Here is a 19,950-nt window from a genome sequence, read left to right as displayed (position 1 = left end):
ACATTGAACATCTCCAATCCAAAATTCACTCATGCTGCCAAACATACCCTCGTAAAACTGACCATCCAACCGATCCTCGAATTTGGCGATGTCATTTACAAAATAGCCTCCAACACTCTACTCAACAAATTGGATGCAGTCTACCACAGTGCCATCCGTTTTGTCACCAAAGCCTCATATACAACCCACCACTGCGACCTGTATGATCTCGTTGGCTGGCCCTCGCTTCATACTCGTCGCCAAACCCACTGGCTCCAGGTCATCTACAAGTCTCTGCTAGGTAAAACCCCGCCTTATCTCAGCTCACTGGTCACCATAGCAGCACCCACCTGTAGCACGCTCTCCAGCAGGTACATCTCTCTGGTCACCCCCAAAGCCAATTCTTCCTTTGGCTGCCTCTGCTTCCAGTTCTCTGCTGCCAATGACTGGAACGAACTGCAAATAATTCTGAAGCTGGAGACTCTTACCGCCCTCACTAGCTTTAAGCACCAGCTCTCAGAGTAGCTCACAGATCACTGCACCTGTACATAGCTCATCTGTAAATAGCCCATCCAATCTACCTCATCCCCATACTGTATTTATTTAGTTATCTTGCTCCTTTGCACCCCAGTATCTCAACTTGCACATTCATATTCTGCACATCCTACCATCCCAGTGTTTAATTGCTATATTGTAATTACTTTGCCATGGCCTATTTATTGCCTTACCTCTCTTATCCTACCTCATTTGCACATGCTGTATATAGATTTTTCTACTGTATTATTGATTGTATGTTTGTTTATTCCATGTGTAACTCTGTGTTGTTGTATGTTTCAAACTGCTTTGCTTTATCTTGGCCAGGTCGCAGTTGCAAATGAGAACTTGTTCTCAACTAGCCTACCTGGTTGAATAAAGGTTAAATAAAATACATAAATAAATACATTTAAATAAAGCCTGCCTGGGGAAAGGATGGGGGCCAGAGCACAATGCATCACCAACACAAGTTGTAGTATTTAAGAGACTGGAAAAAATGTGTCTGCTTGTATATTTAGCAATGAATCAGCCCATAAGAACATCGCTGAAAGAAGTCCAATGGCTCTATCGAACAAGGACAACCATATCTACATCCACAAAAATATATAGTGCGATCAGTATAACATAGAGCCTTCGCGAAATGTCACAAAGCAGGACTACATGCATTTTTAGATCTCACCCCCCCCCCTCCCCCCCATCAAAACACCAGAAGACATCATAGGGTGTATCTTTCAGCCGCAAAGTCCTGACCTGCTTTCCTCCTGGGAAATTATGTGTGAAACACATCTCACTGTCCTAGAAATGCCTCAGAAATTATGAAAACAAGCCAAGATTCCCCCAGAGAGGAATTCTCCTTTAAAGAACAGGAGATTGCAGTATATACAGGTCAGTGCCAGGAAGGTATTCAATGTGTAGGGATACTGGAGTGGGTGACTTAGGTACAGTGCATTCATAAACCATTCAGATGCCTTAACTTTTTCCACATTTTGTTACGTTATAGCCTTATTCTTAATAAAAGAATGTCCTCATCAATCTACACACAATACCCCATAATACCCCATAATGACAAACCGAAAACAGGTTTTAGAAATGTTTGCAAATGTATTAAAAATATAAACAGAAATACCTTATTTTTTATTTTGACCCCCTTTTACATGATATCCAATTGCGATCCAATTACGATCTTGTCTCATCGCTGCAACTCCCCAACAGGCTCGGGAGAGGCGAAGGTCGAGTCATGTGTCCTCCGAAACATGACCTGCCAAACGCACCAATGTGTTGGAGGAAACACGTTCAACTGACGACCGAAGTCAGCTTGCAGGCTTCTGGCCCGCCACAAGGAGTCTCTGTTACGATGCAAATCAGGAATTAAATTGATTGGACATGATTTGGAAAGGCAAACACCTGTCTATATAAGGTCCCACAGTTGTCAATGCATGTCAGAGTAAAAACCAAGCCATGAGGTTGGAAGAAGGAATTGTCCGTAAAGCTACGAGACACGGTTGTGTCGAGGCACAGATCTGGGGCAGCATTGAAGGTTCCCAAGAACACAGTGGCCTCCATCATTCTTAAATGGAAGAAGTTTGGAATCACCAAGGGCTGGCCGTCCGGCCAAACTGAGCAATTGGGGGGGAAGGGCCTTGGTAAGGGAGGTGACCAAGAACCCGATGGTCACTCTGACAGAGCTCCAGAGTTCCTCTGTGGAGATGGAAGAACCTTCCAGAAGGACAACATCTCTGCAGCACTCCACCAATCAGGCCTTTACGGAAGCCACTCCTCAGTAAAAGGCACATGACAGCCCACTTGGAGTTTGTCAAAAGGCACCTAAAGGACTCTTAGACCATGAAAACAAGATTCTCTGGTCTGATTAAATCCACATTAAACTCTTTGGCCTGAATGCCAAGCATCACAGCTGAAGGAAACCTTGCACCTTCAGCGGAAGGGACTGGGAGACTAGTCTTGATCGAGGGAAAGATGAACGGACCAAAGTACAGATGATGAATACCTGCTCCAGAGGACTCAGGTCCTCAGACTGGGGTGAAGGTTCACCTTACAACAAGACAACGACCCTAAGCACCCAGCCAATACAACGCAGGAGTGGCTTCAGGACAAGTTGCTGAATATCCTTGAGTGGCCAAGCCAGAGCCCAGACTTGAACCTGATCCAACATTTTTGGAGAGACCTGAAAATAGCTGTGCTGCAATGCTCTCCATCCAACCTGACAGCTTGAGAGGATCTGCAGAGAAGAATGGGAGAAACTCCCCAAATACAGGTGTGCCAAGCTTTTTGCATCATACCCAAGAAGACTCAAGACTGCAATTGCTGCCAAAGGTGCTGTTTCTGTGTTTTATTTTTGATACATTTGCAAAAATGTCTAAAACCGGTTTTCGCTTTGTCATTATGGGGTAATAAAATGGGGTAATAAAACAAAATATATTTTAGAATAAGGCTTTAACGTAACAAAATGTGGAAAAGGTATGGGGGTCTGAGTACCTTCCGATTGCACTGTACAGTAGCTGGATAGGTTAGTAACAATGGCTAGCTTTCAATAAATTGGCTAAATGGTCAACAGAGTTATCTCTTCATATAATCAAGATAAACTATATCTGTTCCTCTTCATTAGAAAGCAGCTCGCGTTTTCACAAGAGGGTGTGTTTACAACGTAGATAGATAGGCCATCGGCTGCCTTATCACAAGGGGTATGAACGGAAGATCAGATCAACTGTTTAGTAGTTGGCAAATTTGCCTGAGCGGCTAAGTGTTGAAATATACCTCTTATGAGAAAATGTGCAAGATTTGAAGGTGCCAAAAAATGTTATAGATATCATAACAGTGTTTTACTGTCATATAGTTATACAAAAACTCTGCTCCTCCCGCGATGGGGATCGATCAACTTCATGTTTTAAACCTCTATGGGATCTGTGTCCCTAAACCAGGATGGTTGTTGCTAATGTGACTAGAATGACGTTGTGTACAACAGCCAACTTTCCGGGACATAGACATGTCTTATATGGGCAGAAATCTTAAAATCTAACTGCAGTGTCCAATTAACAGTAGCTATTACAGTAAAAAAAATATCATGCTATTGTTTGAGGAGAGTGCACAACAACAAAAAACTTTTATCACGGCAACTGGTTTGATACATTCAGTAATCTTGCTCTGATTTGTCATCCTGAGGGTCCAAAAGATAAAATGTAGCATAGTTTTGTTTGATAAATGTTCAAATGTAGGAACTGAGGTCTACAGTTTGACCCACCACTGTCTTTGTGTCACGCCCTGACCATGGAGAGCCCTTGGGGTTCTCTATGGTGTTTTAGGTCAGGGCGTGACTAGGGGGGATTCTAGATATTATTTTTCTATGTTGGTGTGTGTGTATGGTTCCCAATTGGAGGCAGCTGATAATTGTTGCCTCTAATTGGGGAGAATACGTAGTGTGTCCTTTTTCCCACCTGCTATGTGGGATATTGTTTTGTATGAGTGCCTATGTGCACTACGTATTTCACGATCGTCATATCTTTGTTGTTTTGGAAGTTTCACTATCATTAAAATGTGGAACTCTACTCACGCTGCGCCTTGGTCTAATTATTCGTCTAGATGTATAAGCTAATGATCCATCATGTATGATATTCCTTGGAGTGTGTAAACGTAAATGTTTTATTACTATAGCATTTTTGAAAGTTCTCTATAGTTATGTACTTGAAAATGTATCAATTGACCAATTCGGGACATTTGGGCAAACTCCTGGCAGACTTGATACAACATATTGTGCAGTACTGTAATTATTCACTGGATCAGTCTGAAACTTTGCACACACACACATTGCTTCCATTTGGTGACCAAAAACTAAATTACACCTAGACTCCTATCTGAAAGTGTGGACTTTCTCTTGCATTTCAAAGATGATGATTTCTTTTTTGAAAACGCATGTTTTTTTGTTTGTATTATATTTTACCAGATCTAATGTGTTCTCGTACATTAATTTCACATTTCCACCAACTTCAAAGTGTTTCCTTTCAAAAGCTATCAAGAATATGATTAACCTTGCTTCAGGTCCTGAGCTATAGGCAGTTAGATTTGGGCATGTCATTTTAGGCGAAAATTAAAGAAAATGGTACGATCCTTATTAAGGCTTCGGTCCACCACCTAATTAGGGACAGGAAGACAATAGCGAACTAGTAGCACATGGGCCCAACCAAGGCAATAGCCTAAGAAACCCAACATGATGAAATTTCATTCAAAAATACATGCTGTTCAAAAGGTGGTGAAAATGGAAAGTTGCAAATAGGGTTAGGTGAAGGAACAGGGGAGTTTGCTTGAATGACTTCCTTGTCGTTCTTGTATTGGGAGTAAACTGCAGCAGAACTCTTTCTCACCCCTTCTCCTCTAACTTCTCCCCCTCTTTGTTTCGAACCAAGCTGTCACCTTCATCTCTCTGATGGCTTTACTGCAATAGCGAGTGAAAGGGAGAGAAAAACAGAGATAGAGAACGCTCCATTTACAGCACACAACCTCGCTTTTGGTAACAGCCTTATTAGCTGCTCTATTCATCCTGAACATGGGAGGGTTCCTTCCTATAAACACACATTCTACTCACTACTGGAAGAGAACAAAAAATTACTTTAGGGAGAGATTAGTAGTCCTCTGCCTCCCTCCTTTCCTCCCTCCCTCCATCTCTCTCTCTATTCCACTCCACTCAATTCAATTCACAGGGCTTTATTGGCATGGGAAACATGTGTTTACATTGCCAATGCAAGTGAAATAGATAATAAACAAAAGAGAATTAAACAATAAAAATCAACAGTAAACATTACACTCACAAAGGTTCTAAAGGAATAGAGACATTTAAAATATCATATTATGGCTATATACAATGTGCAAATAGATAAAGTACAAAAGGGAAAATAAATAAACATAAATATGGGTTGCATTCACAATGGTGTTTGTTCTTCACTGGTTGCCATTTTCTTGTGGCAACAGGTCACAAATCATGCTACTGTGGTATTTCACCCAATAGATATGGGAGTTTATCAAACTTGGATTTGTTTTAGAATTCTTTGTTGGTCTGTTTAATCTGTGGGAAATATGTGTCTCTACTCTCTAATATGGCCATACATTTGGCAGGAGTTAAGGAAGTTTCCAACTCTCTTTCAGGGCCCCTTGAAATGGGGGAGGGGGGGCTCATCTCATACAAAACATTGTACCCGAACCCTGTGAGAATGATAGGCAATAGACAACAAGCCTACTGCTCTCGTATGTCAACATTATTCATTATATACAACATGGTAATAATACATGCATTCCCTATTGCTATTCTACATATGACTTGTGCGCATCAGGTGTTGTGTCCGCATGGGGGCGTAGTTACTGCAAGTTGCGCCAAGCCAACGAGGGGTAGAGGAGAACCCCTATTACCTATACAGTACAACGTTTGTAGTGAGCTCCGTAGGTTGACCTCTCTCTCTCTCCTTCGGCGTACAGAGCAAGGAAGGCTCGTAGTTTCTTTCTAGGCAAAAGCGTAGAAAGAGGGAGACACTGAGGTTTGATTGGCGGAGGAATTCAGAGCCAGGAAACGGATCGAATTTCAGGGGGGAGTGATGCCCACTGAAGTGAGGGAGGAGGGGGTTGTGTGTGTGTGTGTGTGTGTGTGTTAGGACGTAAGGAGCAGAACAAATCTTCTAAAACCCGACAAAGCGTCTGAGGACAGTACTACTATGATTTTCGGGGAAGAAGACGTTCTGCCGTGAGAGATCATACATTTATGGATTCTTCTTTTTGGAATGTATATATATTTTTTACGCATTACTTCTTCATAAAGTACATAGGCCCTTCGTTTGGATGAAGAGTGCGCTCGCGGTGGAACGCTGACATGTTTTGAGTTGAAGAAACTGTATGAACTTGCTGAATAAGAAAAGTTTTGGAGACGTAACGTTAGCTAGCTAACTATTTCAAGTTATTTTCAAGGATGTATGCATTTCAATTAAAAAATGTTCAAGTGCAATGGAACACCAGTAATTTCGGGATTTAAGAGTCTCGTCAGTGATCTGAGTTGTTGCTCGTTGGATTTGAGGGTAATAAAAATCGTTTCTTGGCATTTTTGGTAATGTGAAGAGAATTCGCTCCGTGAGGACTATAGGGTACACGCCTCCTGCCTTTTCCGTGCATGCGACTCGGAGGTATTTCAGACTTCGTAGTTATTCGTGGTAAGTATTCTGGCAGTTTTATTGTGGGCATAGAGTTCAAATAGTTATTGTTCTATTCGTCCTAGAATAATGGAGAATATAGCTAATTTGTAATGTTTCCAAGTTTTAGAAATCTTTATGGGGAACCAGTTTGCCACACAAATGATCATCACGCGCATGCAACGTGATTTATTGTTAATAACTTTTTAAAATCATGAGAGATTAACCTAATTTGTTATTCTAAAGAGTTGTGAAATTACACATGTTATGCATAGGCTACTTTAATAGCGAACTTGATTTGACAGTCGAATCATAATACATTGCTAATATAATGTAGGCCTACTCCTTTTCTACAACGAAACAAGAGCTCGTTTTTGCCATTTCTGAAAAATATAATATTTTTCATTCAATAACAGCTGCCTTTATGGCAACGTTTACCATGTCTTCCCCTCAATTACAAAAATACAATTCAAGCAATGGTTGCAGCACCCATGAGTGTTCATTAACAACACTGTTTTGGTTATTTATTACTTTGCTTAATTTTCTACATTGCATTTATGGTGCCAATTACAATTAACCCGTGACCGCACGTTGTGTTTTTACAAATTATTTGAATATCAATAGGAATTCAATCAGCGGAATAAATGTTATTCAGAAGCCTTGGTTTACATGGGGGCCAGGAAAACGTGTGGATATGCATATAAGGAAAAGCCCTCATGAGTCCGAACTTGTTGTTGGACGTCATGTTGTTGACAGCAGCAACTCATAAAGCGTTTGTCAAAGCTATAGGCTATACACTGGATAGATCTACAACAGCTAAATCACCAAAAGTAGGCTAGACCTAGGCGAATTGTCGATGCAAAAAATTGCCCATGAATTGTCAGTTACCTTGCTCCGCTGGCCTACAGTGTCCATTTCCCTTTGCTTTGCAATAGACTATTGAGAAACAAAATAGACGGCTTATCGATTTGTAAGTAAACCATCATCCTAAAACAAGGTAGCCTGCCCACTCTAGCCTGGTCCAATCACGTTGCACGAGAGGGATGCATGCAGGCCACAGGCAACATCCATGATGTAATGCACGGGTCATTAGAGGGTTGTTACTGGTTACCACAGTCACAAAGTCTAAATGATCTATTTCTTAAAAATTAATGAAAGTCCAAATTAGATTTTTTGTCTTCATTTAAGGTTATGGTTAGGAGTAAGGTTAGCAGTGTGGTTCGGGTTTGGTTAGCAGACTAAACTCAATTCCACGATTTAAGTTGAGCAGCGACTAGAGTAGGCATACTGGAGTTCTAACGTTTTTATAAAAAACTACGGATTTCAGCACTCTAAAGAATTCGGGCTATTCTGTATTTCAGCACCCAAAGAAATGTGGGCTATTCTTTGGGTGCTGAAATCTGTAGATTTTTGTTAAAATCTTAATTTGATGTGATGTTGGAGCTCCAGTCCACATTAGTCGCTGCTCAAATCCATTGTAAATCGTGGACTTGAGTATAGCCGGCTAGGATTAGGTTTAAAATCAGATATTAAGAAGATAAATTGTAAAAATAGGCAGGGTTTAGCCATAACTATGACTTTAAACCCAACCCTAAAGATGAGTGAAAACCAAAATGAGCTTTTTGGTCTTCATTTAAGGTTAGGGTAAGACATGAGGTTAGCAGCTTGGTTAGGGTTAGGTTAGCCGACTAAACTCAACTCCACGATTTACAATGGCGTTGAGCGGCGACGAGTGTGGGCAAACTGGAGTTCCAATGTCTTTATAAAAAAAAACGGATTTCAGCACCCCAACATCCAAAGAAATGCGTGCTATAAATACATAGTTTTTAGTGTCGTCGGAGCTCCAGTCCACCCTTTACTCAACTCCATCGTAAATCGTGGAATTGAGTTTAGTCGGCTAGAGTTAAAAATATGATTTTAAGTAGAGAAATTGTAGAAATAGGCCGGGGTTTAGCCATAATTATGACTTTGTGGCTGTGGTAACTAGTGACAACCTCATTAGAGATGAACCAGAATCTATAGACACCTTTCAAAGTTTCTGTGTACATGTCAAATTATACACTACCCTTCAAAAGTTTGGGGTCACTTAGAAATGCCCTTTTTTTGCCCATTAAAATAACATCAAATTGATCAGAAATACAGTGTAGACATTGTTAATGTTGTTAATGGCAGCTTCATTAAATAGTACCCGCAAAACACCCGTCTCAATGTCAACAGTGAAGAGGCGACTTCGGGATGATGGCCTTCTAGGCAGAGTTGCAAAGAAAAAGCCATATCTCAGACTGGCCAATGAAAATAAAATATTAAGATGGGCAAAATAACACAGACTCTGGACAGAGGAACTCTGCCTAGAAGGCCAGCATCCCGGAGTCGCCTCTTCACTGTTGACGTTGAGACTGGTGTTTTGTGGGTACTATTTAATGAAGCTGCCAGTTGAGGACTTGTGAGGCTTCTGTTTCTCAAACTAGACACTCTAATGTACTTGTCCTCTTGCTCAGTTGTGCACCGGGGCCTCCCACTCCTCATTCTATTCTGGTTAGCGCCAGTTTGCGCTGTTCTGTGAAGGGAGTAGTACACAGTGTTGTACTAGATCTTCATTTTCTTGGCAATTTCTTTCATGGAATAGCCTTCATTTCTCAGAACAAGAATAGACTGACAAGTTTCAGAAGAAAGTTATTTGTTTCTGGCCATTTTAAGCCTGTAATCGAACCCACAAATGCTGATGCTCCAGATACTTTGCTAGTCAAAAGAAGGCCATTGCTTCAGTTTTATTGCTTCTTTAATCAGGACAACAGTTTTTAGCTGTGCTAACATACTTGCAAAAGGGTTTTCTAATGATCAATTAGCCTTTTAAAATGATCAACTTGGATTAGCTAACACAATGTGCCATTGGAACACGGGAGTGATGGTTGCTGATAATTGGCCTCTGTACGCCTATGTAGATATTCCATTAAAAATCAGTTGCTTCCAGCTACAATAGTAATTTACAACATTAACAATGTCTACACTGTATTTTGGATTAATTTGATGTTATTTTAATGGACTAAAAATGTGTTTTTCTTTCAAAAACAAGGACATTTCTAAAGTGACTACAAACTTTTGAAAGGTAGTATATGTATCTTCCTGGGTAAACCAATCAATACATCGCAGCTGTAGCAGAAGGCACTACAGGGGTCTCGGTGCAGCCGGCTCCAAACCTCCAGAGACTGTTAAATGCACCACCACAGATTTCTGGCCAATAGATTGATGTGTCCTTGTGTATTCCATTTCAATTATAAAATGCATAATCATAGGGCTACAATTAAGTTAATTTATTTAGCAACTGATAAGTATGCATATTCTTTAATAAATCGACTTCAAATGGAAAGCAACAGGTTGCGCACAAGGATAAGACATATACTATCAGTATTGGATGACTTGATTATTGATTGTTGCCTGCTCTCTCGGATCAGAAGACAGTGATGTTTGGTGGAATTTGATATTCCACAGCTGGACATTCTCAGTTATAATAATAATAAGAATAACCACAATAACAATAATAATAATTGTGTTAGTGAAATGGTAATAACTACAGTACCTACATAGCCTAGTGATACATGTTTTTTCTTAATAACTAACAAAGTCTATTCAATGCGGATTCTCTGAGAAACTGTTTATATATGTAAAACTTCACTTCAATGTGATCAAATCAAATGTTATTTGTCACATGCGCCGAATACAACAGGTAGACCTTACAGTGAAATGCTTACTTACCATCCCTTAGCCAACAATGCAATTAAAATAAATAAAAAATACCTGAAAGAATAAGAATTAAAAGTAACAAATAATTAAAGAGCAGCAGTAAAATAACAATAGCGAGACTATATACAGGGGGTACCAGTACAGAGTCAATGTGCGGGGGCACCAGTTAGTTGAGGTAGTATGTACATGTAGGTAGAGTTATTAAAGTGATTATGCATAGATCATAACAGAGTAGCAGCAGCGTAAATGAGGGGGGTGGGGCAATGCAAATAGTCTGGGTAGCTATTTGATTAGATGTTCAGGAGTCTTGTGGCTTGGGGGTAGGAGCTGTTTAGATGCCTCTTGGACCTAGACTTGGCGCTCCGGTACCGCTTGCCATGCGGTAGCAGAGAGAAGAGTCTATGACTAGGGTGGCTGGAGTCTTTGACAATTTTTAGGGCTTTCCTCTGACACCGCATGTTATAGAGGAGCTGGATGGCAGGAAGCTTGGCCACAGTGATATACTGGGCCATACGCACTACCCTCCAGAGGGGGAATTATTTTTGTCTTGCCCTCTTCACGACTGTCTTGGTGTGCTTGGATCATGTTAGTTTGTTGGTGATGTAGACACCAAGGAACTTGAAGCTCTTAACCTGCTCCACTACTGCCACGTCCTTTTCCTGTAGTCCACAATCATTTCAGCCTTAGAATGCAAGCATCAAATCCACTCAATAGAAATGCTACATACTCATGCGGCGTGTATTGTAATTGTGAACGTGAGGATTTGCGACAATGGGTTGGACGTAAAGGTAGGTGTAGTGTGGTTGTGTGCTGAGCTGAGGTGCATCAGAGCTTTGGTATGTCTGTGGCAAGGCTTGTTTGACAGCATTTTGTGACACTCTCTCTCCCTCTCCCATACCCACTCCTTCTATACGTGCTATTTGAATAGGTGAGACAGGTAAGAAAAAGAGACAAGAGAGTTTAGCAGAGTATAGTATACAGACGTAGGATCTTAATTTGAGTCAATTTGCTACAGCAGGAAAATAATCCTGCAGCAACAGGAAATGTGGATTATAATGAATGGACATTTTTTTGTAGGGGTTGGTATATTTTTTGTTAGGCCAAATCAAGTCTGACATTTTAAAGTGGAAATTACAAACTTTTAGAAGCCTTTTTAAACCTTGAATACACTACAAGTTTACATTTTCAAATTAAGATTCTACATCTGTGGTGTAAATGCAGAATTGCTTCATTTTCTACGTCCATACAAATTTTCCTCTTTTGGTTTTCTCCCTCTTCTCCCTCATCCTTTCCCCCCACATTATAAAATAATGTAATCCCTACCTACCTTTCCCTTCAATCTATTCCTACCTACCTACCTACCTACCTACCTACCTACCTACCTACCTACCTACCTACCTACCTACCTACCACTCTTTTCCCAACTTTCTTGTCCCGCCCACAGCGTTTCCTCAGCCCAGGTGATTGGGGGAATTCACAGTGAGTGACAGGCCACACAGCCTGCAGTTGATGATTGGGTGGAGCCCTTCAGATGGGATCAGTGTCCAGGGGGAGGCGGAGCCTGAGGAGGGGGGGATGGGGGGGGGACTTGCCCTCCTCTAACAGGATGGCCTCGTGGGCCTGGCTGCTCACCGCCGTCCTGCTGTCCCTAGTGATGGCTACTGTGGCGAGGCCACCGTACACTGTCGCCAAGGAAGAGGCTACACTAGAACCTGAAGGTAAGACACTGGCTCCTCATTGGCTGTATTATTTACTTTGTCGCCCCTAGCGTATATACTGATCTAAGGTCTGTTTAGAGGTATCCCCCTTCAATTGTTACGGTTAAGATTTGGGAAAGGTGAGCTGATCCTATACTGAACAAACATATAAACGCAACATGCAACAATTTCAAGGATTTTACTGAGTTGCAGTTCTAATGAGGAAATCAGTCAATTGAAATCAATTCATTAGGCACCAATTTATGGATTTCACATGACTGAAAATACAGATATGCATCTGTTGGTCATAGATACCTAATTAAAAATGGGCTTCACAATGGGCTTCAGGATCTCGTCACAGTATTTCTGTGTATTCAAATTGCCATCAATAAAATGCAATTGTGTTCATTGTCTGTAGATTATGCCTGCCCATACCATAACAGCCACTATGGGGGCATTCTGTTCACAATGTTGACATCAGCAAACCGCTCACCCACACAACGCCATACATGCGGTCTGTGGTTGTGAGGCCGGTTGGACATACCAAATTCTCTAAAACGACATTGGAGGCGGTTTATGGTAGAGAAATGAATGTTCCATTTTCTGGCAACAGCTCTGGTGGACATTCCTGCAGTCAGCATGCCAATTGCACGCTCCCTCAAAACTTGTGGCATTCTGTTGTGTGACAAAACTGCACATTTTAGAGTGGCCTTTTATTGTTGTTTTATTGTCCCCAGCACAAGGTGCACCTGTGTAATGATCATGCTGTTTAATCAGCTTCTTGATATGCCACACCTGTCAGGTGGATGGATTATCTTGGCAAAGGAGAAATGCTCACTAACAGGGATGTAACACATTTCTGCACAAAATTTGAGAGAAATAAGCTTTTTGTGCGTATGGAACATTTCTGGGCTCTTTTATTTCAGCTCAGGAGGTAATGTTGCTGTAAGACTCGCCTTGGCCCTCTAGCTCTTGTATTGTACCACTTATTGTACACTGTTAGGGTGATAGTTGTGGTTCAGGGTGGAGAGGAGTAGGGCTGGCACTTCTGAATTGTACTCTCCAATTGATTTGACCTAATCCCTTTATACTTGTGGGAATTGGCCTATATGGATAAGGTTAAATTGAAATGTTTGTTACAGAATAAATATGAAAAGCATTTGCATAACCATGGTAGCGATTGAAAGGGAACAGTTTTGAGATTTTTGGAAGTTATTAGAGCAAAGCTGAGGGCACAAAAGTTCACCTGACACAAGACTGAATCCAAACATTACAATGTTGATTTTATGTGAATTTGACATTTACAGTACTTTTCACATTTGTTGATTACGAAATCTGAAAATACTCTGGACAAATTCAGTTACATGATAAGAATATTCCTGGAAAATGTTAGGTTGGTGCAACAAAAGACAAAAATAGGACAAGGGTTTGAGTGAGAGGACTAACTTGTGTCTTCAAGTGGCCACACACCTCTCCAACATATATAGAGTTTCCAAGTAATTTCAATGCATTTTTATGACTATAATGTGCTTTTGTCTAGCTCTCCTAGCTGTGCCTTAAGGAACTAGTATATGTATTCGTTTTTTTGGAACACAACCCTGCACCCCCACCCTCACACAAATACTTTTGTTGTTTACGCATTTCAAAAACGGTCCATTATAAATCTCAATCTGAGTCAGGCGGGCATAATTTGAAGCGTGTTCTATTGCCAACATGACTAGCTAAGTTATAAAATATGATATTACAGTGTTAGGCTTTCACAATGCAATTCAGGGAAACAGATCATCATTTTGGTGGGCATAGAAAGGAGTAATGAGTGCATTCAGGTGCATGTTCCACTGCAAATTTTCTTCACAATAGACAAACAGGCTCATTCTGTTCAGAACAACCAAGGGTATGACACCATGTCATCTTGTAAATGTACATCAAACATAGTGATCATAAACTTTGAAGTAAAGTGCACATTTGGACTCACGGGTGTTTGGCTTGCTTGTATGACATCAAAGCGATATTTATTATAATCCTCAATGTCTCATCTTTCGAAACACATAGTCTTCTTAGTTTACAGCATTTGCCTCACTCAGACAACAAAAAATGAGCAAAAGTTGCCAAATTAGCGGGAGGATGGGGGCAATTTCTTGTCATGCGAGGTGCTCAAGTTCAGAACGGCTGTAGGTCAAAACCCATACAGCGCTGTGAAGTGCAACGCCGGAGCTCTGATGTCATGTATAGTGTGTTACTGTACAGCCTCTAAGTTACAATTTAGCCGTTTATCAGTGCCCAATATATGCCATTTTCAACCTGTATATGGATATGACTGTAAAGGGTTACACGTACCCTCACCCTCACAATACCATATATCCACAGTCTTTTGGATTAATTAGAAAGAAAACATGTGGAACAGAGATATTGGGGCATTAAGAAAATCACTGTAAAAACTGTTAAAACCCTGTGGATTGATGAGGAATTGAACAATTGTATGGCTGAGTGAGATGAGGCGAAGGGAATGGCAAATAAGTCTGGCTGTACAACCGATTGGCAAACATACTGCAAATTGAGAAAACGGAATAAAAAGAAGAAGAAACTAAACTATGAAACAAAGATAAAGGACTTAAAGAATGATAGTAAAACGTTTTGAAGCACCTTCAATTACATTTTGGGGAAAAAGGCAAACTCAGCTCCATCATTCATTGAATCAGATGGCTCATTCATTACAAAACCGACTGATATTGCCAACTACTTTAATGATTTTTTAATTGTCAAGATTAGCAAATTTAGGCATGACATGTCAGAAACAAACGCTGACACTACACATCCATGTATATCTGACCAAATTATGAAAGACAAGAATTCCGTAAAGTGAGTGTGGAAGAGGTGAAAAGATTATTGTTGTCTATCAACAATGACAAGCCACTGGGGTCTGACAATTTGGATGGAAAATTACTGAGGATAATAGCGGACGATATTGCCACTCGTATTTGCTATATCTTCAATTTAAGCCTACTAGAAAGTGTGTGTCCTTAGGCCTGGAGGGAAGAAAAAGTCATTCCGCTACCAACAAGCAGTAAAAACCCCTTTACTGGCTCAAATAGCCGACCAATCAGCCCGTTACCAACCTTTAGTAAAGTTTTGGAAAACCTGTGTTTGACCAGATACAATGCTTTTTTACAGTAAATAAATTGCCAACAGACTTTCAGCATAGTTATAGGGAAGGAAATTCAACACGCACAGTACTTACACAAATGACTGATGATTGGTTTGATGATAAAAATATTGTGGGGGCTGTTTTGTTAGACTTCAGTGCTGCTTTTGACATTATCAATCATAGTCTGCTGCTTGAAAAACGTATGTGTTATGGCTTTACTCCCCCTGCTATATTGTCGATGAAGAGTCTAACAAAGCACAGATGGTGTTCTTAATGAAAGCCTCTCCAACATAATCCTGGTAGAATCAGGAATTCCCCAGGGCAGCTGTCTAGGCCCCTTACTTTTTTCAATCTTTACTTACACTGGCATTTGAGTAAAGCCAGTGTGTCTATGTATGCGGATAACTCAACACTATACACGTCAGCTACTACAACGACTGTAATGACTGCAACACTTAACAAAGAGCTACAGTTAGTTTCAGAATGGGTGACAAGGAATAAGTTAGTCCTAAATATTTCAAAAACTTAAAGCATTGTATTTGGGACATATCATTCACTAAACCCAAAACCTCAACTAAATCTTGTAATAAATCATGTGGAATGTGATCTTGTTGAGGTGACTAAACTGCTTGGAGTAATCCTGGATTGTAAACTGTCATGGTCAAAACATATTGTTACAACAACAGTAGCTAAAATGGGGAGAAGTATGTCCATAATAAAGCGCTACTCTACCTTCTTAACAGCACTATCAACAAGGCAGGTCCTACAGGCTCTAGTTTTGTCGCACCTGGAATTACTGTTCAGTCATGTGGTCAGGTGCCACAAAGAGGCACAGTTAGCACTGCGATGCAGTGCCTTAGACCACTGCGACACTTGGGAGACCCAGGAACGTTTTTTAAGAGTATTTGCGCATATTGGACTTTTCCTGACTTTTCCTTCAGATAGGGGAGATTACGGAGAATTTGGGAAGTTATGTGACGGGGGATTAAGTGGGCTGAACCTGGGGGTTCACATGATGAGGTATCAACTTGTTTAGAAAGCATCCCCAATATCTGATTCCAGATCAGTTTTTGTCAGCTGACCCTGCTGACCCTGAATCATTCGTACTCTCTTGCTATGATTGGTTGTGGTTGCGGCAGTGTCCCGCCCATCACCTGTACAGACATAAACAGAGGAACATGAAAAGAGGTGTCTCTTTTCCTCTCTTAGTTACCCCCAGAGGTTGTCTTGTCAGTAGTGTTCGCTAGCCCCACCCCCTCTGAACCCCAGAGCTCCCTGGGGCCACAAGTGCCTAAACCACTGTCTTTCTCTGCCTCTCTGGGAGGGGAGTGGTAATTGTCATAGATTGCATATCAGTGTTACCGCTTGCTTTGAACGAGGAATGAACCCATGATAGCTCTGCTGCTTGTTTCTTTACCTCCCACTGAAGAAGGCTTTTAAATGAAACGTCTGTGTATCCCTTGACTTACTTTTATTTAAGCCCTTTGCTCTTATAGGGAGCATGAGCTGTTGACGAATGTTCTCCATCTCACTCCGAAGGTCCTACATGCTATCTCTGATGCAGTAAGATACATTTTTTATAAAAAAATGAAGCTTTAAACAAAAAAAATTGTGTGTGGAGTACAGAACCATTACCTTGAAAAAAATACAATATATTCATTATATTTCTATGGTCCTCACTCTGGACTGAGGGTTAGTCAGGCTAAGTCAATGTAAATATGCATGGACACGTCAAGCTATTGTCATGAAAAGCACGCCATTGTGATTCGTTTTGATTGATTGCTACTCATTATGATAGCAAAATGACCTTTCAGCTAGTGATATACTGTAGGACTCCAACCTGTAAGGCTAGTATAGCAGGGAGGAACATTCTGATACCCTGTGCTACAGTAGTTTGGAGTAGTAGAAGATTGCTACTGCTCTCTAAAATCAATGTTCAGGTATTCAGTTGCATAGTGATGGCCCGTTCAATTTGAATAATAAGAACCAGATGTTATTGCATGTAAGTGGGTGGTTACATGAGAAGAGATAGTGGTCATAGGACTCAAACTTAGCGATATCTTAACAACAGAATTATCCAGGTTGTAAAAGTATCAGCCTTCCTGCCTCTGGTCTGTTAATGACATGTTGTGTGTTTGTGTGAATCTCTACATGCGTGTGTACGTGTGAGCGTGCATGTGCCTGCATGTCTGCGTGTGTGCATGTTTCTGTGTTTGTTTGTGTGTCAGTGGCTATGAAGCTAAACTCTCCCACTAAACAATGTGGCATGCAGTTAGACTGATAGCTTCTTCTATGCAATGGACTTTTATAGGCCCCTGCTTGCCTGCCATTAGGCCTAGTTACTGTTAAAAAAATGTTTTACCTTTATTTAACGAGGCAAGTCAGTTAAGAACAAATTCTTATTTACAATGACAGACTACCGGGGAACAGTGGGTTAACTGCCTTGTTCAGGGGCAAAATGACAGATTTTAAAAAAAATTGTCAGCTCAGGGATTCGGTCCAGCAACCTTTCAGTTACTGACCCACACTCTAACCACTAGGCTACCTGCTGTTGAAGTGTATTAACGTTATATGGACTGTTGTTTCCCTTGGCCGATGCAGCAAAAAATGCCTTCTTGTCAATCCTCCACTACCTGTCTGATGAGGGTTGGTGGTGGTATGTGTGTGTGCCTGGCGGGTACCGAATGCTCGGCCGGAGGGCCGTTGCCATGGACGCCACTGGAAGGCAGTTGGCAGAGCACTGCATTGTCATGACAATAAAGCTTGATGGAATTTTAATTTGAAAGGAAATAATGGAGAATTAGACTAGAGAGAGGGAAATAAGAATGGTTCAGAGAGTGGACACAGAAAGAGGGGAGAGTATGCATTCTATAGTATAGCTTGTGAGGTGTGTGTGCATGCTTATGTATGTGTGTGTGTACACTTGTTTATTATGACTTTTAGTCCTCCCACTCACACCTCTCTCTTCACTCCTCTCCTCTCACTCATTTGGGGCAGCAGGTAGCCTCGTGGTTAGTGTTGGACTAGTAACCGAAAGGTTGCTAGATCAAATCCCTGAGCTGACAAGGTAAAAATCTGTTGTTCTACCCTTGGACAAGGCAGTTTAACCCATTGTTTTTAGGCCGTCATTGTAAATAAGAATTTGTTCTTAACTGACTTGCCTAGTTAAATAAAGGTTACAAAAATGGCAGAGAAGAGTTAGCTAGTTCAGCACATGTCAAAGCTGCAGGCTAAAGTAATTGCTCCTCTTTCTCCCGAGCTGCCAAACTAACCCTGATTCAGATGACCATGCTAGATTATGGAGACATCATTTATTGATCGGCAGGTAAGGGTGCTCTCGAGCGGCTAGATGTTCTTTACCATTCGGCCACCAATGCTCCTTATATGCTCCTCATCACTCCTCTGTAAACTGGTCATCTCTGTATACCTGTCGCAAGACCCACTGTTTGTTGCTTATTTATAAAACCCTCTTAGACCTCACTCCCCCTATCTGAGGTATCTACTGCAGGCCTCATCCTCCACATACAACATCTGTTCTGCCAGTCACATTCTGTTAAAGGCCCCCAAAGCACACACATCCCTTGGTCGCTCCTCTTTTCAGTTTGCTGCAGCTAGCGACTGGAACAAGCTGCAAAACAAAACTGGACAGTTTTATCTCAATCTCTTCATTCAAAGACTCAATCATGGACACTTACTGACTGTTGTGGCTGCTTTGTGTGATGTATTGTTGTCTTTACCTTCTTGCCCTTTGTGCTGTTGTCTGTGCCCAATAATGTTTGTACCATGTTTTGTGCTGCTACCATGTTGATGTTATGTTGTGTCGCTACCATGATGTGTTGTCATGTGTTGCTGCCTTGCTATGTTGTTGTCTTAGGTCTCTCTTTATGTAGTGTTGTCTCTCTTGTCGTGATGTGTGTTTTGTCCTATATTTTATTTATTTTTAATTTGGAATCACAGCCCTCGCAGAAGGCCTTTTGCCTTTTGGTAGGCCGTCATTGTAAATAAGAATTTGTTCTTAAAATAAGAAATAGTTACTGCAGTGTCTGTTTTTATGATCACACACATCTCTATGTACGCAACACAAAATGTTTTCATGCTAAAGTTATCTGGTTTTCATATATCTGTTTGAAATTGATATTTCTCCCTCTTTCTCCCGGTGACAGTTATTATCAGCATGTCTATCAGGTGTCACAGACTGTCACTGTCTCAAACCTTTTTATTCACTCCTCTCCTCTCACCAAACTACAGGAGAGGGAAATGGCAGAGAAGAGCTAGCTAGTTTTACAGCAGTGCCTGTTTTTATGATCACACACTTAGAAAAAAAATATTTGAAAGATCACACTGCTCTTTATGTACGCAACTCATGCTCCTTAGATAATGTTACTGTTGGTGCTTAGTCTGCTCACAGACATGACAGACAGTTGGACAGATGGAGTGAGAAAGATAGGCAGCTAGATAGACAAGTGTGTTCTGGTGTGAGAATTGGTTGCAGCCTCTTGCCACAGTCCCTCATAGAGCATAATTCCCTCTTGCCAGGATGGTGTGAATGAATAGAGGAGAGGAGTGATAGCCACGCTGATAATAACTGTCACAGAGAGAGAGGGAGAGTTGAATTGAGTTGAATTTAATTGAATTGAGAGGGAGAGACAAAAACCAGCCAACTTTAGCATTCAAA

General features: G+C 41.0%; 1 protein-coding gene and 1 long non-coding RNA gene across 3 annotated transcripts in view; one reads left to right on the top strand and one right to left on the bottom strand.

The window, feature by feature from the left end:
• The window catches only part of LOC139368302 (uncharacterized), a 38,605-nt gene extending 30,930 nt beyond the window's left edge, over nt 1-7,675 (bottom strand). Inside the window, exon 1 of the long non-coding RNA XR_011626943.1 lies at nt 7,581-7,675. This is a non-coding gene — a long non-coding RNA (uncharacterized lncRNA). The remainder of the gene's footprint in view (nt 1-7,580) is intronic.
• LOC139368301 (fibroblast growth factor receptor 2-like) overlaps nt 5,176-19,950 on the top strand; it is a 95,504-nt gene continuing 80,729 nt past the window's right edge. For both annotated transcript variants that reach the window (XM_071107047.1, XM_071107048.1), the window contains exons 1-2: nt 5,176-6,713; nt 11,878-12,151. In XM_071107047.1, the coding sequence (XP_070963148.1) occupies nt 11,965-12,151 (187 nt within the window). In that variant the 5' untranslated portion in view covers nt 5,176-6,713; nt 11,878-11,964. The remainder of the gene's footprint in view (nt 6,714-11,877; nt 12,152-19,950) is intronic.

The sequence above is a fragment of the Oncorhynchus clarkii genome, chromosome 16, assembly GCF_045791955.1.
Source record: "Oncorhynchus clarkii lewisi isolate Uvic-CL-2024 chromosome 16, UVic_Ocla_1.0, whole genome shotgun sequence".
NCBI classification, from domain to species: Eukaryota; Metazoa; Chordata; class Actinopteri; order Salmoniformes; family Salmonidae; genus Oncorhynchus; species Oncorhynchus clarkii.
The sequence above is the reverse complement of the archived record's forward strand: the minus strand, read 5'-3'. Positions and strand labels throughout refer to the sequence as shown.